This window comes from Heterodontus francisci, chromosome 13, assembly GCF_036365525.1.
Source record: "Heterodontus francisci isolate sHetFra1 chromosome 13, sHetFra1.hap1, whole genome shotgun sequence".
NCBI classification, from domain to species: domain Eukaryota; kingdom Metazoa; phylum Chordata; class Chondrichthyes; order Heterodontiformes; family Heterodontidae; genus Heterodontus; species Heterodontus francisci.
Window position 1 is genome coordinate 89,262,039 of NC_090383.1, and position 21,192 is coordinate 89,283,230.

Genomic DNA, 21,192 nt, shown 5'->3' on the forward strand with positions numbered 1-21,192 from the left:
TAGCTGAATCCCATCCCTACTACCATTCTTGTAAATTTCCTCTGCACCCTTCCAAGGCCTTGACATGCTTCCTAAAGTCTGGTGTCTAGAACTGGACACAATACTCCAGCTGCAGCCTAACCTGTGATTTGTAAAGGTTTAGCATAACTTATTTGATTTTGTAATATGGCTCTCTTTCTCAAGCCAAGGGCTGGGATTTTATGCTTGCGACGAGGTCTCGTCATCTAGAAAAAGTGACGCCGAGAACACCGCATCGCCTCTTCTCTGGAAGTCCTGCCGAATCCAGTGCCAATCAGGTACTTAAGCGGGCCTTCCAAGGATTCAAGGACCCTGTCGCCAGAAGTCCCGCCCTTGGAGATTTTCAGGCCAATCAGAGGCCAGAAGCTCTTCCATTAAGCAGCGCCACTGCGGAGGCAGTGGCTGCTGCTGGAGGAATACCTACCAGAGGCCCAGGAACAGCACTGGACCCAGGCCACAGGTAGGTCAGGGTGGGAGGGGTCTCGCAGGGTGGGGTTTGCAGGGGAGGGAGCATCAGTAGCAAGGGCAGGGAGTGCTTCTTTTCTGCCCCTCCACCCTTCCTGATGCCGGGTCCCGAGTTCAGGCACTAAGTGTTTTTTAACGAGGGACCACAACCACCGCACCCCAAGCTAGGAAGCATCCCGCATGGTTTTTTGTGCCGTGCTTCCCGTACGGCAACATGGCCACCCACCGCATGGCTAATTGCAGCGGCGGTGGGATGAGACCCTTAATTGGGGATTAATTGCCCAGTTAAGGGCCTCAATTGGTGGCAGGGCAGGAAGGCTGTTCACAGGCCTTCCTGCCCCGGGCTAAATTTCGGTGGAAGTGGGAAGGTAGCAGGAACCCTCCCGCCCCCCCACCACCATCCCACCTGATTTTATGCTCTCCTCACCTCCAAACCTACCTTGGGAGAGAGCATAAAATTCCCCCCCCAGGATCCCATTTGCTTTTTAACGGCCTTTTTAACTTATCCTGCTACCTTCAAAGATTGATGTATGTGACCCCCAAATTTCTATTTTGCTGTATCCCTTTTAAAATTGTACCATTTATTGAGAATAATTAGTACACCAGTTCGATTATAGCATTTTTAGCAAAACAGCGACCATAAAGCAAAGGTACAAATATATTGAAAGAAAGAGGGAGAGAAAGAGAGAAAAAAAGGAGAAAGAAAGAGAGAAACATAGTGAAAAAAGAGAAAGAAAGAGAGAGAAAAAGGAAGAAAGAAAGAAAACGATTACATTTTCCATGGGTTTTGGAAATTGCTTGGCGATTCCAATCCCCCGCCTCCCACGACCCCCACCCTCCACAACAGTCATCTACATCAGTCACTGGAATCCATCATGAAAGGTCAATAATGACCAAATGTTGAAGATATGCTACACACCCTGACCTGGCTGCATAATTTAAACAGATCCTGAGGATTTGCGTTCTTGTTGTAAACACGGCTCAGGCGATGAAGTTGACCAAATATGGGAAGAAGTTTAGCCTGAGAATGGACGACTGACTGCCTGCTGGCAAAATATGCTGGTGCTGTACCATGTTCATATGTTCCCACTATGGTGATAAATGACAGCATCAAAAGGTTTATAATGTCAAGGCACAATAGTTGGCTAAAATTAACACAGCATTGAACACTCCAACTTTGCTGACATTACTTTGTAACAAAGTCTTATCATGAAATATTGGGTTTTCCTGAGTTGCAACAAACATGAACAACAAGCCAATAATAAAAAAGTGCATAAAAGGGATTTATGTCCCTTTAAACTCCAAAGAGCTCAGCTTTATAAATATTTGCAACAAAGGCAAATCTACTGACGCACAGACTTAAGGGCTGCTTATATTGATTTTGGTCCTAGCCTCCTGTGGTTTACTTTTCCAAAGGATAGTTTTGGTCAGACAAGTTTACCCAAATGATCTCTTTTAGACAACTGCATCCAGATTGTGCGGAAGGCCTGCGGGTTTTTTCTGCTCACACGATTTTATCCTCATATGTACTCCTTAAGATATTGGGTAGTCTTAGATTTCTTGTACACTGCTAGTTACTCACGGGAATACTGGCATGATGTGGGTTCCTTAACTTGATTAAAATGACGCATACCCTCCACAGCCTAATTATAACTCGTTGATGAGAATATATGAAACCATATGGCAAATTGCTTTTTCTCCTGATGTTCTTTTTTGTGGCTGAACATAAAGTGAACATATCAGTTTTGTTGGCATTGACAGCTGGTCTATTGACAAATCAAACCACCAAATTGGACTCTGTCATGCTATGAAGGGATGATGTAAATTTGTTTTGACTACATTAGACGTATGAGTCAGAAAGTCTACTGCATCTTGTATTACTACCAGCAACAGGCAGATGTTTTAAAGATGTGCTAATTTGCCTGGTTGCATTGGTTCAATCAGGCCTCAGTAAGTTCTCAGACATAACAAGTTGTAAGTGAAACAATATAATTTCAAATACTATGGCCATGATTTTGCCCACTGTGGTATGGTGACTGGCACTTTTTTTTTTAGATATTTTTAATCATCATGTGGGAAGATTTCCTGTGTGCTGTGAGTATCAAAATTGTAAGTTCATTCTTTACAAACTGGTTTACAGTTTCATTACACACATATCACAGGTCATTTGCTTTCTGGCATTAATGAAACCCATCTGGTTCAGTAATGTCCTTTAGGCAAGGAAATCTGCCATCCTTACCCTGGTCTGGCCTGCATGTGACTCCAGACCCACAGCAATGTGGTTGACTCTTAACTGCCCTCTGAAATGACCTAGCAAGTCGCTCAGTTGTCAAGGGCAATTAGGGATTGGCAACAAATGCTGGCCTTACCAGCAACGCCCACATCCCATGAAAGAATAAAAAAAGCCACAATGTTTAGCACCAAAATGTAACAAGTTCAGCATGGTGGAAATACTGACCTGTCCCATCGATTTGTTAAAAAGCTACTGAAGGTAAAAAGGTTGACCATGACTCCCCAGCACTGAGTGCTCACTTTTAAAATGGCTATTCAACAATTAGCATATGCTGGATCCATGTTCTTGGTGGGTCAGCTTCCTGATACAACACATATGTTCATACAACCACATATGTTCAGTCCAGCCAAAAATAGAGCACATTGTGTATAGTCTGTGAAAGAATAGGCTTAAAGGACCAAAAATATTCTTGCTGTTTAGTATTAACAATTCTTGGTTTGATAAATGCCTAAACCTTGAAACAGTGTGCAACTTATCTTACTAACATAAGGATATAAGCAATGACAAGTAATGAAAGCAAAATAGCAGAAATATTGTAAAGTTGTATTGCCTCGGTATTTATTAGAGTGACTAAAAAGGTGGGCATGATATTAGAAGAGAACAAATATGATAGAAAGACACTTAAGATAGAAAGTGGGGAGAAATTGGTAAAGTAATAAAACCTACAGAGGATAATACCCCTGGTTTGGATGGATTGCATCGTGCATATTAAAAGAAGTTAGTGAAGAGATAGCAGCGGCACTATTTTATATTTTATTTCATTAGAAAAGGGAATAATGCCAGAGGATTGCTGGACATCTAATGTGATTTCTACATTTATAAAGGGAGATAGAACAAACCCAAGGAACTATACATCAGTTAACATAACAACAGTTGCAGGAAAGATAATGCAATCTTTATTCAAAGATCTAATTGAAAAACATCTAGAAACTGAAAACATAATAAAATGTAGTTAGCAGTTTTCAAAAGGGAAGATCAGACATGATCAAACTTATTGAATTCTTTGAAGGAGTGACAGAAAGAGTAGACTAGCTAATTTCGTAGATGCAATATATTTGGATTTTAAAAGGCATTTGATAAGACGCCACAGAGTAGACTCATGACTAAGGTCACAGCCAATGTACCCTCTAATTTTTTTTTGAGTGGACAGGTGATTTATTTAAGTGCAGCTGCACATGCGTGATAACTTAAAGGGGCTGACTTGTGCGTGACACTTTTCAGATTGTTGGGTGGCAGTGCAGCTGAGAGAGAACATTGGACAGAGCATGTAGAATCAGAGGACAAGAAACAGAATGGATATCAAGCTAGCTACAAACCAGAGAGTAAGGGTTAAGGGTAGTTGCTTATACTGGCAATAGATGGGAGTTGGTGCTCTAAAGGAATCATTACAGGGATCACTGTTGTTCACAATTTCCATTAATGATTTGGACTTGGGAATTGGAAGTACAATTTCAAACTTTGTGGATGACACCAAATGGGATGGGTGGGTGGGGCAATAGTTAATATGAAAAAGGACTTTGAGAAAATACAAGAGGACGTTAACAAACTTACAGAACGGGTGTGCAAACGGCAAATTAATAAGAATGAGGTGGTGCATTTTGGTAGCAAGAATAAAGAGGCCACATGTTGCTTGGATAAGTTGCCTAAATGTATAGAGGAGGAAAGGATCCACATTCACAAATCACTAAAAGTAGCATTGCAGCTTAATAAAACCATAAAAAAAAACAAGCAGAGGGGCTTATTTCTAGAAGCATAGAAATGAAAAGCAGAGATGTTGATGTTAAACTTTTATTGAACCTTGGTTAGACCTCACTTGGAGTATTGTGCACCCTTCTGGTTTCCATATCATAAAAAGGATATCGAGGCACCGGAAAAGGTGCAAAAAAAATTCACAAGGTTGATGCCAGAACTGAGAGGATTTTAATTATCAGGAAAGACTAAACAGGCTGGGGCTCTTTTTTTCTATAAAAGAAGAGGCTAAAGGGTGACCTGATGGAAGTCTTTTAAGATAATGAAAGGGTTTGATAGGTTGACACGAAAAAAAATTTCCATTTTTGGAGAGTAAGTAATAAATGTAAGAAGTATAAGAAGTAAGAAATATAAGAAGTAATAAAAATAAAATAGTCACTCATAAATCTAATAGGAATCCAGGAGAAAGATCTTTACCAAGAGAGCAGTAAGAATGTAGAATGCGTGACCACAAGGAGTTGTTGAAGTAAATATTATAGCTGCATTTAACATAAGCTAGGCAAGCAGGTTCATGTGGACCTCTTTGATCTGCCTGAAACTTGCTGGTCTTTCAGTGGAAAGAACTGTTGATGACTGAGTGTTGCAGACTGGCACATTCCAAGGTCCAGGACTACATGCTGAGGGACACACTCAAGCTTGAGACAGCCACTGCAATGGCTCAATGGTGAAAGACCACTGTCTAAGGCCCTCCCGCCATAGCGTACTGAGGGCTGAAACCCATGTAAAACCCCTCGGGCTGTGTGCACTGGAGAATGTTTGACACAAAATGTAAATGTACATTGGAAATATAACCTGTAATGGCAAGTGTAGTGAGGCACCTCATGTACTGCATTGAAAGAAACTGATATGTATTGCACTTTATGTAATGTCAAATTTGAACTTTTATGTAATGTTCTTGTACAAGCTTTTTGAATAAAGTATAATTTTGGGAAGGAAAAAGCAGGCTCATGTGGAGCATAAATATTGGCATAGATCATTCTGGCCAAATGGCCTATTTCCGTGCTGTATGCTCAATGTAGCTTGAAATAAAGGCCACTTTACTCATCAGGAGTGGACCATACTTTTCACTGACTGTGTACAATATTCCCTGTTGTGGACTCACCTTAATGTTGCTAATATCTTGAGGTATCTGAAGAATTGTAGGTAAAAATTCCACGATGAAACATGTACACCCGCAGAAATGTTTTAATTTAAAGCATTTATAGAAAATAATGTTTTTTCCATGATGTTCTAAAGCTGCCAGGATACAATGTGTGCTCATATACCTTACCCACATAGTTTTTCTTCATTTGTGAGCATAGACAGTGAGTGTCACTAAGTTGTTCAATGATGTGTGCATCACAAACAAACCTGATCCGGTTCTCACTTGATGTCCAGACACTTGTACCTTCCATTAGGGGTCACTGGATAGTGGAATCTCTGACTGATATTTCCCCCCCCCCCCCCACTACACAGAGGTGCTGAGGTCAATTTAATGCTCTTTTTCCTGTGCTGATTATCAGCTATCTTGGAATTAGCTGAAGATTCAGCGCAAGGCATTCCTTACCTATATGGCTCAGCTTAATACCAGCAGTGCAATTAGCATCTGAGCCTTCAGAGTAGTTGGGGGCAGAAATTAAAACCATGCAGTCAGTCAGAGAGCAAGTTGTCACTTCTGTAAGCACTGCAAGGGGGCCTCACAATGATGGAGACTCTGGTGACAGTTCTGACAGCTTTGATTGGAGCTCAAAGTGCTGCTATTTTGGCTTTGTAATCCAGCATCTCCTCTGGCATTCAAAGCCTGAAGGAGAGTATGGGTAGGAACTTCAAGAACCTTCCAGCATGCCTACTGTCTGTTCTCATGCAGAGCTGAGGCTCAAGACCCTGAGAGTGGGATTAGCTCCATGGGCGATGCATATGAAGAAATTCCTTCCTATTGAGAAGCAGTGCAGGGCTGCATGTATGCAGTCTATGATGTCCTGCATCTGTGGGAATCTAGCAATGTGGGCAAATGCCAGTGCTGTTTTATTTTGCTACATGCCATCCTCGATGAAGAAGGTAAAGAACTGTTGTTGCTTTGTAAACAGTGCATCACTGACCATGCGCACATCAAATTGACTGATGTTTGGAAGGAGTCAAAGGCATAAACATTTAGAGCCATAGTGACCCTCACTGCCACTGTTGAGCACATAAAGCAATATGGCACTGGACACACTCTGGCGCCATTCCAGTGTGGGATGTCGCAATGGAAAATTCCACTTTGTGACACCCTTTTTGGACCCAGAAAACGGGTAAAAATTTCTACCAATTTCTACCTCACAATATATTAAAGGGGATGGCCCCAATTTTAGGTGTAGAGAGTTTTAAAGAGCTCAAAACACATCATTTTTGCCACAGTAACATCATGCACAATTCACAAGATTATCTTTTAGCAATCTAATCTTGTTTTCATGATACAGTTAGTGATATAAATTTGCCATTGTGTCACTTGTTTGGAAACAGCTTGCCACAGCCTGAGCTCTTTGCATGATGAAATACTTCTATTGATAGTGTGAATGGACAGTTTCATGTTATTCACATCCCTGATCGTTTTCCCAGCACAGTCCTAAATGAGACACATGTGTCACGTAGTTATCTATTTCTGTAAAAATTTGCCCTTAATTTCCTCAGATGCTGCGAATAGGCCACTGTAATTTGGTCGAAGGTGTGATGGAAACCCCACTTCATCAGAAGTGCACAGGAAGCTCAGGTGAAATTTCTTTACCCAGAAAGTGGTGAGAATGTGGAACTCGCGACCAAATGGAATGGTTGAGGTGAATCGCATAGGTGCATTTAAAGGGAAGCTAGATAAAAACATGAGGGAGAAAGGAATAGAAATATATGCTGATAGAATTAGATCAAGTAGGGTGGGAGGAGGCACATGTGTAGCATGAACACCAGCATTGACCATTTGGGCCCAATGGCCTCTTTACCCATGTGTCCTCCACTAATGTGCGTGTTTAAGGGGCATGATGCCTGTTTTGGGGTCCCATAATGCTGTGCTGTGAATTCTTTGTACAACTCTGTGAGAACTGATTGAAACAATGGAAGGGCTTTCCAATGACTCAATGGGGTAAATCTTGGTCTGGACCCTTACCAAGAGGCCTGAGGATTGATGAAAATCAGTCCTCGGGCCTCTTCAGCATACCCAGATTGAACTACTGTCATTGTTTGCGCCTCCATAGGCAACTTGCCTAAGCAAAAAGATTAATATCACTGGCAGCAGGCCTCAGGTAAGTCCTGGGAGGTGGAATTGGAACAGAATGCAGGAGGGGCCACTGAAGAGTTCCAAGCGGGGTACGCCTGACACCTGTCTCACTCACAAGTGACTAATTTTACCCATGTGTCCTTCAACATGCTTAGGCCACTAATGTGCATGTTTAAGGGGTATGATGCCTGTTTTGGGGTCCCATAAATTTAGCAGTGGGACCAGCACCCACACAGATTGGGTAGAGACCATTTCACTGCGACATTGATTTGCTTTACATGCATTTTGCCTGAAAAATGGATGCAATGCATACCAATTTCTACCCCAGTGAGTTTTACCAGTGAATAGCTGAACTATAAAATTCAGAAAAGTTCCAGATTTGATGCCTGCTCTGTGCTGAGTTTGCAATTCTCAGCTGGTGCAATGATTGTAGTGCCACGATGGACCTCAACACCCTTGATTTCGGAAAGGAGAATATCAGCCAGGATTCCTGCTCTTGCTTGCTAACCAGTTATTGCAGTTTAAGTATGCATGTGTGCAGGTAAAGTGATGGCAGGATTTGATTCAGCTATAATTCCCTCCATGGTCTCATAGGCTGCCACCATCTATGGTCTGGGCTCACTTGTGAAAAAGTTGTTTCTTAGGTTAGATCCCAGAGGTCAACCAGTGAATAGGAAATCATATTCAAAGAGTTCAACACTTTCAGAAAAGCATTAGATGGAAAAAATGGCAAAGAAAATTAAATACAAAAGAAACAGTGGATGATATCACATGGATTCTGCTATTGTTTTTGTTAGCTCTTAGTTTGATAATTAGGCTGGCCCAAAATGCAATAATCTTTTCTAGTTAGCATTGACTTCAAATAGTTTTTCAATTTTTATAGCATGAATAGCAAGTTTAATGTAAGATTGATAGATTAAAGCAAGATGTTTCTTGCTAGCCAACTTCCATATTTAATACAACTATGTAAAAATGCATTTGTGCCACAAAGAGGTAATTTTATGTTGAGAATGGAGTCCTAGCAAAAGTGCAGTATCAGAGATATTGTCCATATCCTATCTTCTCAGCTATTATAAAAATATTTTGAGTTGTAATTCCTACTGAAACTATGAAGGTAATAGGTGTAATTTGCCAACATGTGGCCTGCTCAAAATCCACAACCGCTGTTGTATATGCGCACATTTAAAAAAGAAAATAAACACATCAAGATGTGTATAGTTGAAGGTGGTAGGGAAAGCTGATATCGCTAATGGGATACATAGCTTTGTAAATAGAGACACTGGGCTGAATTTTACCGGCCCCTCGATGTCACGGGTCACGGTGGGGGTGCAGGTAAAATTCTGTGGGGAGAGGCCCACCTCAACCTGCAATGCAAGAAGGGCCCGCCGCATATTACTGGCAGCGGGGGAACCTCGGTGCGGCCCCCCCCACTGCCTGGCGGCGGGCCCTTCATCAGCATATGCAAAGTAACATCAATCATATGTAAATAAACTTACCTGCAGGCGGCAGCCGTCCCATGCCCGATATTACGGCTGCTATTCGTGCTCTGCACTCTGCATGGAATTCCGAGGTGAGAACCTGGTGGGGAGGGGGGAGGAATAAAATTTTCTGGGCGGGAGAGGTGGAGGAGCAGGTAAAACACTTTTGATTGGATGTGGAGATGGTGGGAAGGGGTTGAAGGGCAGATGTAAAGAGGATGGGGGGGAAAGTGTGGGTTGGTAATAAAGTTTCTTTTTCTGCTAAAAAACATTGGGGGGGATGGGAAAGGGCCTCCGTTATGTGCTTAATTTTTATTAAATAACTCTTGACAACATTCCTTTAAAAATTAAAATTTCTCCTAAGGGCTTGCAGCCCTTTAAAAATGGCGCTGGCGCCTGTGCGGTGGCGCCGGACGTCACTGCCGGGGACGCAGAGGCCGCCCCCTATATGTCATCGGTTGGGGGCCCTTCCGTGTCGGAAGGCTGCTGAGTTGAAAGCAAGCTGCCACGGAGCGCGGAGCGCGATTAAAATTCAGCCCATTGAATTCAAAAACAAGGAAGTCATGCTAAACCTTTACAGGTTACTGGCGAGGCGTCCACTGGAGTGTTGTGTATAATTCTGCACACCCCACTGTAGGAAGGATGTCAAGGCCTTTGACAGAGTACAGAGGTGGTTTACCAGGGTGATATCAAGGCTGAGAGATTGGAGAAGCTGGGATTTTTCTCCCTTGAGCAGAGAAGGTTAAGGTGAGACCTAATAGAGGTAGTGCAGATTGAAAGTGGTTTTGATAGAGCAAGTAGGGAGAATCTGTTTCTTCTGGTAAGTGGGTTGGTAATCAGAGGTCACAGATTTAAAATTATTAGCATAAGAACTGGAGAAGTGAGGACAATTTTTTTCGCACAGAGAGTTGTTAAGATCTGGAACTTTCAAAAGGCATCTGGACATGTACTCTGAAAATTATTCCACAAATATAGAAATGGCTCACATGTATGTATTTGTCATTGAAACATATTTCAAAATGGGTCTGTTTAACTCTGTACAGTTTGACGGTGGTTATAGTTATCACAATCAAGATCCACTCATTTTCTATGCCTGGATGTTGAAAGAGGTAAGAGTCAGGCTTAAAAATGGTAGCAGTCAACAGCATTGTCTAGGCCAAGGAATGAGATCAGCCAGTGGGTGAAGGTTAAAAACCTCTAAGCCGATCACATGTCTGTGAACTTTACCCAAAGTGAGAGGCATGGCAAAGGTTAAAGAACTCTGAAAGATTTAGAAAAGAAAGCTAAATAAATAAATGCAAGGTAAGTGATGCTTTTGATTTTTAGATTCAATTTGCACATGAATGGCCGAGCTCTTGCCAAATCTGCCTCTATCCCTATCAATTACTGAAACTTGAATTGCTCTAGAGAAGCGATTTGGCTTCAAAGTGAACTGATTTGTTAAGTGCAGTTGTTGCTGGCAAAAATAACCTGTTGAAATAATGGTTACTTTTCCAGCACCTTTTAAATTCAAAAGAAGTGTTCTGATTTTGGCATTGCTTCAAGTCTCATTGTATTTCTGCTTCTGCTGAATACTGAGACGGTTCAAAACCTCAGGTTCCTGCAGATTTGTTTTTAATTATGGTGCTTTGCACAGGTCATGCCGGGGTAAGAATGCACGTAGCTCAGAAAGAATGGTTGCTTCTAGTCAATTCATTGTACTGTGTCTTCCAGCCATTCCTTCTTTCTCCCAAGAACAGTTGGCTCATGCCCAATCCCAATAACCTATAGCTCACTGTTCCTGGTGACAGCCTCCTGCCTTCCTTGATTTAATTGTCCCACCTAAGATTAACAATCCATTTTAAAAAACATCAAAGGAGTAGCTAATGATTTGTGGCACATATACAAATGAACATTGAACCATGCACATTGTTGCATACACCTTCTTTTATGTCCCTGACATTTTAGTTTCCCTGCATTAAAATTCTATTCTCATTTAAATCTGAAATATTGTGCGTGAAACTCTAATATGTTCCTTTTTTGATCATTCACTTTCTTTTTTCTCTCCTAATTTTCTCCCCTCCTCTCCTGAAGATGGTGACTCTTGCTGGGTTATGGTTACCAAGGTAACACCAGTCCTTTGGTATCTTGGTCAAGTGACCATTCTGCATATGCTAGCTTGGACAGAGGTTGTCAGACTATTCAGCCATTAGTATAAACAAATCTCCAGAACCTGATAGGTTCCATCCCAGGGTATTGAAAGACATAGGTGAAGAAATTACAGATGCATTGGTCATAATTTTCCAAAGCTCTCTAGATTCAGGAATTGTGCCTTTGGATTGGAAAATTCCAAATGTTTTTCCATTATTTAAGAAAGAAGTGAGGGAGAACCCAGGTAACATCAGTCGTGTCAGTTTAATATCAATTGTGTGAAAGTTACTGGAACCTATCATCAGGGACAGGGGGCTGGAATTTGTTGAGGTCCCAACACGGGATCCGTGCTGGAGTGGGGGAGGTGGGGGGTGGGGGGGTGCCAGAAGATTGTACTGACAGCAGCTCATCACGGAGCCCGATGCCGGAAGTGCCAAGCCCGATCTTCCCAGTGGCAGCAAAACTCCAAGGCAGCCCCCCTGCTACTGGGAAATGGGACCCGACTTTGAATATGTAAATTAAGAAAATTAATACATTTAAATACAATTGTCGGCGATCTTACTGGCTGCACGGGATCTTCTGAGCGGTGGCCGGCCTTTACTTTCCCGTCGAGGGACAGCTGGTGCCACGAGGTGGGAAGGGGGGTACTTAGAATTTTCAGTGTAGTGGGGGATGGTACGGGGTCAAATGTGCATTGGGGGCAAAGGGGTGACCTCTGCACTTTGAACAGTTTGGGGGAGAAGGTCAAGTCTTGTATGTAAGTCTTTTGTTGGGGGGAGAGGGCAACTATTATCTGTGTTATCGCTTCTCGGCCTTTTGGCTAAGATCAAGTGTGGTATCTGTTCTTATCAGTGCTTACTTGGTTGAGAAGAGACCATGATCATTGCCTTTTGATCCTGGGGAAGCTTTGAGTAAAATGGCTATAACCAATCTTCGAGCTTCGGGCCAGGGAGTGCGCAACACCGTTCGGGTGGTCGTGAAGGACAAGGAAGGAGATGCACCGGTCGATCGCACCTTCTTCATCAAGAAAATTCTCTTCGATTGCTGCGGATTTCAAGCGACGGACGTCTTCTGCCTGCAGGATTTCCCCAGCAGTGGATACTCCGACGTGACGTTCCGGAACGTGGCGGGATGCATCAAGTTCCTGAAAGTGTTCAAGGAGAAAGGGGACCGGGCGCCACTGTCGATCCTCACAGCGGAGCCGCTCTTCACACTTCCGTCACAACGGGACCGGGTGGTGACGATTCACCTCTACAACCCCCATGTTCCGGTGGTGGATGTACTCATCTTTCTCGCCAGGTACGTCGAGGTGGCCGACAGCAGCACTGATGTCAAGGACCCCTTTGGGATTTGGACCAGCAAGCGGCAGGTCAAGGTCACCTTGAAGGTCAATCCCAGTGGAGCCATCATCCACCCTCCCTCCAGCTTCGCTATCGGGGGAAGTCGAGGCTTCTTGGTCTATGCTGGGCAGCCCAGAGTTTGCCGCACCTGTGGCAAATCTGGTCACGTGGCGGCCAACTGCAGCACGGTTGTTTGCAAGAACTGCAAGGAGGAAGGCCATCAGACCAAGGACTGTAAGCAGGCTAAGTGTTGCAACTTGTGCGGTGCGGCAGGCCACCTCTACAAAACCTGCCCCAAACGCTGCCTCAGTTACGCCTCAAAAGAGGCGGCAGAACTCCAAGGAGATGGAAGATAAAGCATCCCAGCCCCCGGGCACTGGAAGCTGCGATGGGCCCGGCGTGCCCCAACCCCAAAGCGCCACACGTAACGATGTGGCCAACGCATCTCAGCTCCGGGACATCGAGAGCAAAGACACGTCTGGCACACCTCAGCTCCTGGAGGCCAGGAGCAGTGATGTTTTCGAAGAGGAACAGATGGAAGCAGCAGAGGATAACCCAACCTTTGCTGCCTACAAGACCCCCCCCCGATGTCACCCCAGCAGAAAAACCCCTGCATGAAAAACCAGGAGGGGTTTCTGAGCCCAACCAACGTGAAACTGCTCGCGCACACGATGGGTATGCAGGAACATCCCGAAAGACTGGGACTAGCAAGGACAAATGGTATGGGAAGCAACAACTAATTTTTTAAAAAATGGGTGTAAGAATTGCTTCCATTAATGCGCGTAGCATTAAATCTACTACGCGATGTGTTTCAACCTTGGATTACCTTGCCAAGGTCAAAGCTGACCTACTGTTTCTGCAGGAGTGTGGAATACCACACCTCAGCACCTACAGGCAGTGGTCGCGATGGTGGTCCCAAGGGCCATCGATCTGGTCAGGGGGTAATGATTGCCGTTCCTCCGGCCTGGGTATTCTGCTGCGGGGAGGTAACTTCACCATCTCCGAAGTTAAGGAGGTGGTGGGCGGTCGCCTCCTCGTAGCAGACGTGATGTACAACGCTCCGCTCCGGTTGTTCAACGTGTACGCCCCGGTACAATGCAGCGAGCGGCTGACCGTCTTCCAGCAGCTCCCACTGCTGCTGGCGACGTCCCGGCCGGTCATCCTAGGCGGTGATTTCAACTGCATCATCGATGCGGCTGGACGGTCCGGCAGTGACGCCAGCAAACTGGACGCTACGTCCAGATTCCTAATAGAAACAGTTAAAGATGCCAAACTGCACGATGTCTTCAGCAAACCTGCAGACGCAGCGCAGCACAGATAAACATGGTCAAGATCGGACGGGTCTGCCCATTCCAGGATTGACTTCCTGTTTGTGTCCCGTGCTGTCACGGTCGGATCCACCGACATCAAGCCGGTGTTCTTCTCCGACCACTGCCTCTTACTGGCCGACTGTCACTTAAAGGACGACGAGCGGGTTGGCAGAGGGACGTGGAAGCTCAAAGCTACACTGCTGACCCCAGAGAACGTTGAGGAACTCAAAAGGGATTACAAAGGTTGGAGGACCGTGAAACCCCTCTTTGAGTCTCCAGTTCACTGGTGGGAAGCGATCAAGGAGAACATCAACAGGTTCTTCATCCACAAAGGTGTTCAGAGGGCGAGAGAGAGACAGAGGGAAATGTCCCGACTCCAGAAAAGTATGCAAAATCTGCTCCGGTTGCAGTCAATGGGGGTCGAGGTCAAGGAGGACCTCCAAGAGGTGAAGAGCCAGCAGACCTCGCTCTTTGCCAAGGAGGCCTCCAAGATCATCTTCCGGTCCAGAGTCCGCTCCATCGAGCAGGATGAAACGTGCTCGCGTTACTTCTTCCAAAAGGTACACAGAGAGAGCTCTGTTATCAGCAGCCTGAAGGAAGAAGATGGCTCGGTAACATCTTCGCAGTCCGACATACTAAGGATCAGCAAATCCTTTTATGCTGGGCTGTATGACGCGAAGCCCACAGACAGCAGAGCCTCCCAGTCCTTCCTGTCATCTATCACAGAGGTCTTAGATGACAGCAGGAGGGAGAGATTGGACAAGCCGCTAACTCTGGACGAGCTGACAAAGACCGTCGAGTCCTTCGAGACGAGTAAAACTCCCGGAAGCGACGGCTTACCGGTCGAGTTGTATTCGGCACTGTGGGACTGGGTTGGCCCGGACCTGCTGGAAGTATATGAGAGTAAGCTCCTGGCCGTCAGCATGTCAGAATCCATGAGGAAAGGCATCATCACCCTCATTTACAAGCGGAAGGGGGAGAGGGCAGAAATCAGAAATTGGCGGCCCATCTCACTGCTTAATGTTGACCACAAGATTCTGTCCAAAGTCATAGCCAGTCGAGTCAAATCTGCTCTGGAGTTGGTGATTCACCCCGATCAGACCTATACTGTACCCGGCAGGAAGATCTCTGATAGTCTCGCGCCTATGTATGGGACAGGAGGGTGGACACCTGCCTCATCAGCCTGGACCAGGAGAAGGCTTTTGACAGGATATCGCACACCTACATGATGGACTTGCTCTCCAAAATGGGGTTTGGGGAGGGAATCTGCAATTGGATCCAACTGCTCCACACAAACATCAGTAGCGCAGTCTCAATCAACGGGTGGGAATCGGAAAGTTTCCCAATCAAATCTGGAGTCAGACAGGGCTGTCCTCTCTCCCCGGTCTTGTTTGTTTGCTGTATTGAACCCTTTGCTGAGTCTATTAGGAAGGATGCGAGCGTAAGAGGGGTGACAATCCCAGGCAGCGGAGGCACTCAGGTTAAAACCTCCCTGTACATGGATGACATCGCCGTCTTCTGCTCGGATCCGTTGTCCGTGCGCAGACTGATGAGCATCTGCAACCAGTTCGAACTGGCCTCGGGAGCCAAAGTTAACCACGGCAAGAGCGAGGCCATGTTCTTTGGGAACTGGGCTGACCGATCCTTTGTCCCCTTCACCGTCAGGTCAGATTACCTGAAGGTGCTGGGGATATGGTTTGGAAGGGCCGGGGCGTGCACCAAAACCAGGGAGGAGCGAGTAGCCAAGGTACAACAAAAGTTGGGCATGTGGGGGCAGCGATCTCTCTCCATTGTGGGTAAGAACCTGGTCATCAGGTGCGAGGCGCTCACGTTGTTGCTCTACGTGGCGCAGGTCTGGCCCATACCCCACTCCTGCGCTGTGGCAGTCACCCGAGCCATTTTCTGCTTCATCTGGGGATCTAAAATGGACCGGGTCCGGAGGGACACGATGTTCAAATCTCTGGACAAGGGCGGGAAAAATGTACCCAACGTGGCCCTCATCCTGATGACCACCTTCGTGTGTGGCTGCATCAAGCTGTGTGTAGACCTCCAGTACGCAAACTCCAAGTGTCACAACGTGCTGAGGTTCTATCTGTCCCCGGTGTTGCGAAGGATGGGCCTGGTCACATTGCCGCAGAACGCTCCATGCAGTTGGGCCGTGCCATACCACCTATCCTTCGTGGAGCAGTTTCTGCGGGAAAACACCTTTGACCACCGGTCCATCAGGCAGTGGTCTGCACGGAATGTCCTCAAGGCCCTACGGGAAAAGGAGACAGTGGATCCTGTCGGATGGTACCCCGAGCAGACTGTCAAAGTCATTTGGCGGAATGCCTCATCACCAGAACTTTCAAACAAGCACCAAGATGTAGCTTGGCTGGTGGTGAGAAGGGCCCTCCCCGTCAGATCCTTCATGCACACCCGAAGTCTCGTCCCCTCCGCACAATGCCCCCGCGGAGGCTGTGGTGGGGAAGAGACGGTCGCCCACCTCCTCCTGGAATGTGTCTTTGCAAAGCAGCTGTGGAAAGAGATGCAGTGGTTTTTGTCGAGGTTCATCCCAAGCAGCTCTGTAACACAGGAGTCTGTGCTCTGCTGGCTGTTTCCAGGGACGCACACCGAGACAAACATCAACTGCTGCTGGAGGACTATCAATTCGGTGAAAGACGCCCTTTGGTCTGCCCGAAACTTGCTGGTCTTCCAGCGCAAAGAGTTGTCCACCACCGAATGTTGCAGACTGGCACATTCCAAGGTCCAGGACTACGTGCTGAGGGACGCACTAAAGCTTGGGGCAACTGCAGCAAAGGCTCAATGGGGAAAGACCACAGTGTAAGGTCCCCCCACCAAGCTGAACTGAGGGGCTGGATCCATGGGAAACCCCTCGAACTGTATCGGAGAAATTTTGTGTGCTGTAAATGTAAAAATATATATGGCATGACAATGAAATGGAAGAGTTGTGAGGCAACTCATGATTGTATAGAAGGTAACTGATCACCTTTGCACTGTCTGTATTCTTTGACTTGATGCTGTTTTACACTGTTTGGGAATGTAATTTTTACAGATTTTTATGAATAAAGTATATTTTGGAAATTAAAAAAAAAACTATCTGTGTTATTTGGGGGAGCAAGGAGCGATATTTGTTATTCTGGTGTACTGCGGGGGGATGATTTTTAATATTTAAATTTAGCATGAGATCTGGCTGCCCTTTAAACATGGCGCCAGCACCTGCGCACAGGAAGCTGATGCTGTTGCCAGCATCGCAGAGCTCGCCCCCACCATGTGATAGGGTGGTGGGGCTGGGGGGAGGGGCGGCCTGACCGGCGTATTATCTTGAGCCGCTGCGTGGTAGATTGCAGCGGCATGGCGGCAAGCAACATGTGGCCCGCACGTGCGGGCCGCCATTTTCTTCACCCGCCGCCAGGAGAATAAAATTCAGCCCAGGATGACTGAGCACTTGGACAAATATCAGTTTATAAAAGGGAGTCAGCTTGAATTTGTGACGTGTAGGTCATGTTCAACCGATTTGGTTGGAGTTTTGGGGTCATTGGCAATGCCAACCATATCTATTAATAACTTGGAAGAAAGAGTAAAGAGTTGTATATCCAAGTTGAAAATAACAGAATCATTGTACACACTTTGGGAAACGATATAGAAATTGAGAGATGCTGTCGAAACAAGAGTAGGTCAAGTAGGCCATTCAGCCCCTCAAAACTGTTCTCGCATTCAATTACATGATGGTGAATCTGTACCTCAACTTTCCTCCATATCCCTTGATGCCTTTATCTAACAAAAAGTTTTTTGATCTCAGCCTTGAAAATTTAAATTGAATAGCATCCACGGCCACAGAGAGAATTCTAGGTTTCCACTACACTTTGAGAAACAAAATGCTTCCTAATTTCACTCCTAAATGGCCTAGCTCTAATTTAAGATTGTGCCCGAGATAAGACCTGAAATTACAGTATGTCAAGAGTGTATGTACATATGTGATGTATTAAATGTCCTGCTCTAGGCACAATGTAATGTCCGACTACACAATACAGCAATGAGCTGGATCAAGTCTTTGTTTCTACCCGCTGCAGCCTATTAAATGTTCTGAATTTAGATCTGGAGTTATATGGGTAATCATGGCTGTGATTAATATGAAGAGGAATATCTGAAGTCAACAATGATAACAACTAAGGTTTCATAATATCATAGCCAACTATCTTGGTGGCATTGCTGTCTGGAGCCAGGCAATCAGATTCTAGTTCACCTGACTTGTAGTCCACAAGTTACATACATATTCTGTTTCAGTGTAAGGTTGAGTGGGTGAGCGAATAAGGAACTAATTCAAGAGAAAATAAGATCAGCCATCAATAGCAAGGTATCTGGGAGTCTTATTGCTTTGCATTGACTTAACACACACAGTGATAGATGTAATATCATTATGTGACTCCATGTGTGAGTCAATAATTATCATTATGAATTTCCAACATGCTGAATAGATTTATTTGTGTACTTTATCCTCTTCAAAGCATTCATTGTAGTTTTCTTTGAACTTTTACATTTTTAGTTGGATTCAAATTTGAATTCTAAAATTTTTAAATATCCAAAATCAAACCCATATCATTTTTGTTTTTTTTGTTGATCCTGACCCTATTAGTAAAGTTCCAGGCATTGTAAATTTATTCCACTGAAAGACAATTTTATCATTAAAATCTGTTGCCATGTATATTTAGGGACTCAAGGGAAACCAATTTTAAAATTCAAACTGATTGCGTTAGAAACATTTGCTGAGTATTCCCACACTATTGACGTTGGATAAAAGGTATTGTTATGTACAATGTATAGTTGACAGGTTTGAAATCTGGGTTTAATGTGGAAAGCTAAAAAGAGATACAGTCTCCTTCAAATTGAAACAAAGGGGGCAGTTTTCTCAGCCCCGTGGAAGTGAGTTTGGAGGGGCGGATCCAGGAAAATTAGAAATATTGCCGGATAGGTATGCCAATATGTTTCCGCCTCCTCCCGCTTTTCCCGAAGGCAGCTTCTGTGCGCAGCTGGCAAACTTCCCAATAGAGCTTGTTAATGATTCAATTATTAGTCATTTTGCCAGGTCAATGAAATCTTCCCAGCATCGCACGAGACCCATGCAGTGTCTGCACCTCGACAACTCACGGGAGGCGAGAGCACAATGGAAGGTCGGAGCGGCATGATAGTGAGATGCAATCTCGACAGTAAATGGGGAATACGGCAAGCCTGAGATCATCCGCGGGCAGAGAATCACCATTGCATGAGAAGCGCCTGAAGAATGCTGTCATGGACAGTGCTGGGGTTGCAGAAATGATTGCCGGTCCCTTCAGCCTCATCTCACATCCTTTTCACTCTGCCCTCTTTTGTACCATTCACCTCAGCAGCACTCTCACAGTGAAGGCCGCTGGCTGCCCTATCAATAGTTTGCGCTGAATCGTCCTCTTGCTTCCTCAACCCGCCAGTGATCCCGGAAGTGGGCTTTTAATTGGGTGCCTTCCAAAGATTGAACCAGAAGGTGTACCACTTTTGGCTTTGGGTTATGGACTTGGAAATAAAACTATGGTGGGAAAATTCAGCCCATAATATCTTTACAAAATATAAAGCTTCTTCATGGTTTCCACCATTGATGTAATATTTCATTGTGCATGTCTCCAATGACTGAAGATAGATTTCCATTTGAATTTCTCTAGGGAAAGCACACTGTGTTCATTTGCTATCTAGCCTGATGTGACATCTTTTTCCTGCTAAGTATTGTGGAGGAAATGGTGTAATTGATGACTCAGTTCATGTTCAAAACCAATCCCTGGAACATTTGATTGCTTATAAAGTAATAATGTATTCCAGTCTCCTCTGAAATATTTCGCTCACACTGTTTAGTAAGACGTGTCATGGCAGCCTAGGCTGCCCACATGAATGAGCTCAGGGAGCTCTGAGCATAAGAATACAGTCAAGAAACATTTATGCAATTTAATGTGAAGAATGACTAATGTAATGAAAGAAGTTACTTCAGCACTGAAGTTTAATTTCCTCTTTAATTATCATACTGCTGCTTTTAGTGAATGTAAAGCATTTGAATTTTTGCAAATAGGCTGCAAGTTTTACAAGAACATGATGGAGTTTGGTGGTAACCTATTAAGGAATAGGATGCTTCATCAAAGATACTTTCCTATTAAATATATGATGCTTTATGTTATAATGGATCTTAAGGTGCAACAAAACCATCATCCTTTTCACAGGGATTTAGACAATACATTAAAGCTATCTTAGATTTGATTTGAATATGCCTGAATCAAAAATCAACATTCATTTTATATTATATGTTAATATTGATTCAATAGAGAAAAGCTCATGTAATACTGATATCCTACCATGAGATGTAGCTGGTGGCTTTATGCAACCATACTATGTCATACTTACAGCACACGTTACGGAAAACTTGGCCCTGATAATGGGCAGGTGGGAAGACTGCAGGCGAAGGTGGTGGTGCGTGTAAAACCCGGCAAGGTCTGGGATGTGGAGTCCCTGCTGATCTTAACAGGACGGCCTCATTGACATAACATGCTGTAATCTCCCATTTGACAACTAGCCAGATTGACAGCCTGGCCAAAGAGTGGGAGCATGGACAAGTGGCAGGAGGCCACAGCTGGGGACACATGGAGACAGTCCCTGGCAGTTAGTGGTGTCCATCCCATGGGGAGGTTTGGGGAAGGCTGAGCGATCAGGCCCATGATTGGGAGGTTGGGGTGCTGGGGAATTAGTCGGCACAGGGGAGGCACAAGATTTCCTTCTGAGGCCAAGAGATGCACTTCAGCCCCTCCTGGCCCACAAGCAAACCTAAAAATTAAATTGCAAACTTATCTTCTGAGCCTCATTTGGCCTAAGATTCATCTACCAGCAGGATTTACCCACTCAGGCCTCTGGCTGATATTGCAGATCAGGTATTGATAACATCATTGGAGCCAATCTGTATATTTAAAGAACTATGATTCTTTCCTGTGGGTGCCTTGCCTGCAAGCTCAAAAGATCAGGTTAATATGGGGAGAGAGTGAAATCAGTGGGGGTAAGTGACGCCCATTATTTTAACTGCCTTCTGTCAGTGGGGCCAATTAAATTTGGGGCCCTACTGATTGTAAAGGACAGCTTCCCCTCACTTGCAAAGGGGGTAATTAAGAGCCTCATT

The 21,192-nt window shown here is 44.8% G+C and overlaps 1 protein-coding gene and 1 pseudogene across 4 annotated transcripts in view; both read left to right on the top strand.

Annotated features, from left to right (window-relative positions):
• Positions 1-21,192, top strand: part of LOC137376488 (zinc finger CCHC domain-containing protein 3-like) — a 153,532-nt gene that overhangs the window by 46,330 nt on the left and 86,010 nt on the right. For 2 of the 4 annotated variants that reach the window (XR_010976246.1, XR_010976247.1), the window contains exon 2: positions 7,175-7,253. Coding sequence is in view for 2 of the 4 variants with exons in the window: in XM_068045161.1 (XP_067901262.1) it covers positions 12,276-13,055 (780 nt within the window). In the remaining 2 variants the exon portion in view is untranslated. Of the gene's footprint in view, positions 1-7,174; positions 7,254-11,302; positions 11,335-12,211; positions 14,475-21,192 lie in introns of those variants that run through there. The other 2 variants (XM_068045161.1, XM_068045162.1) reach the window with 2 other exon arrangements.
• LOC137376837 (U2 spliceosomal RNA) lies at positions 12,160-12,268 on the top strand (annotated as a pseudogene).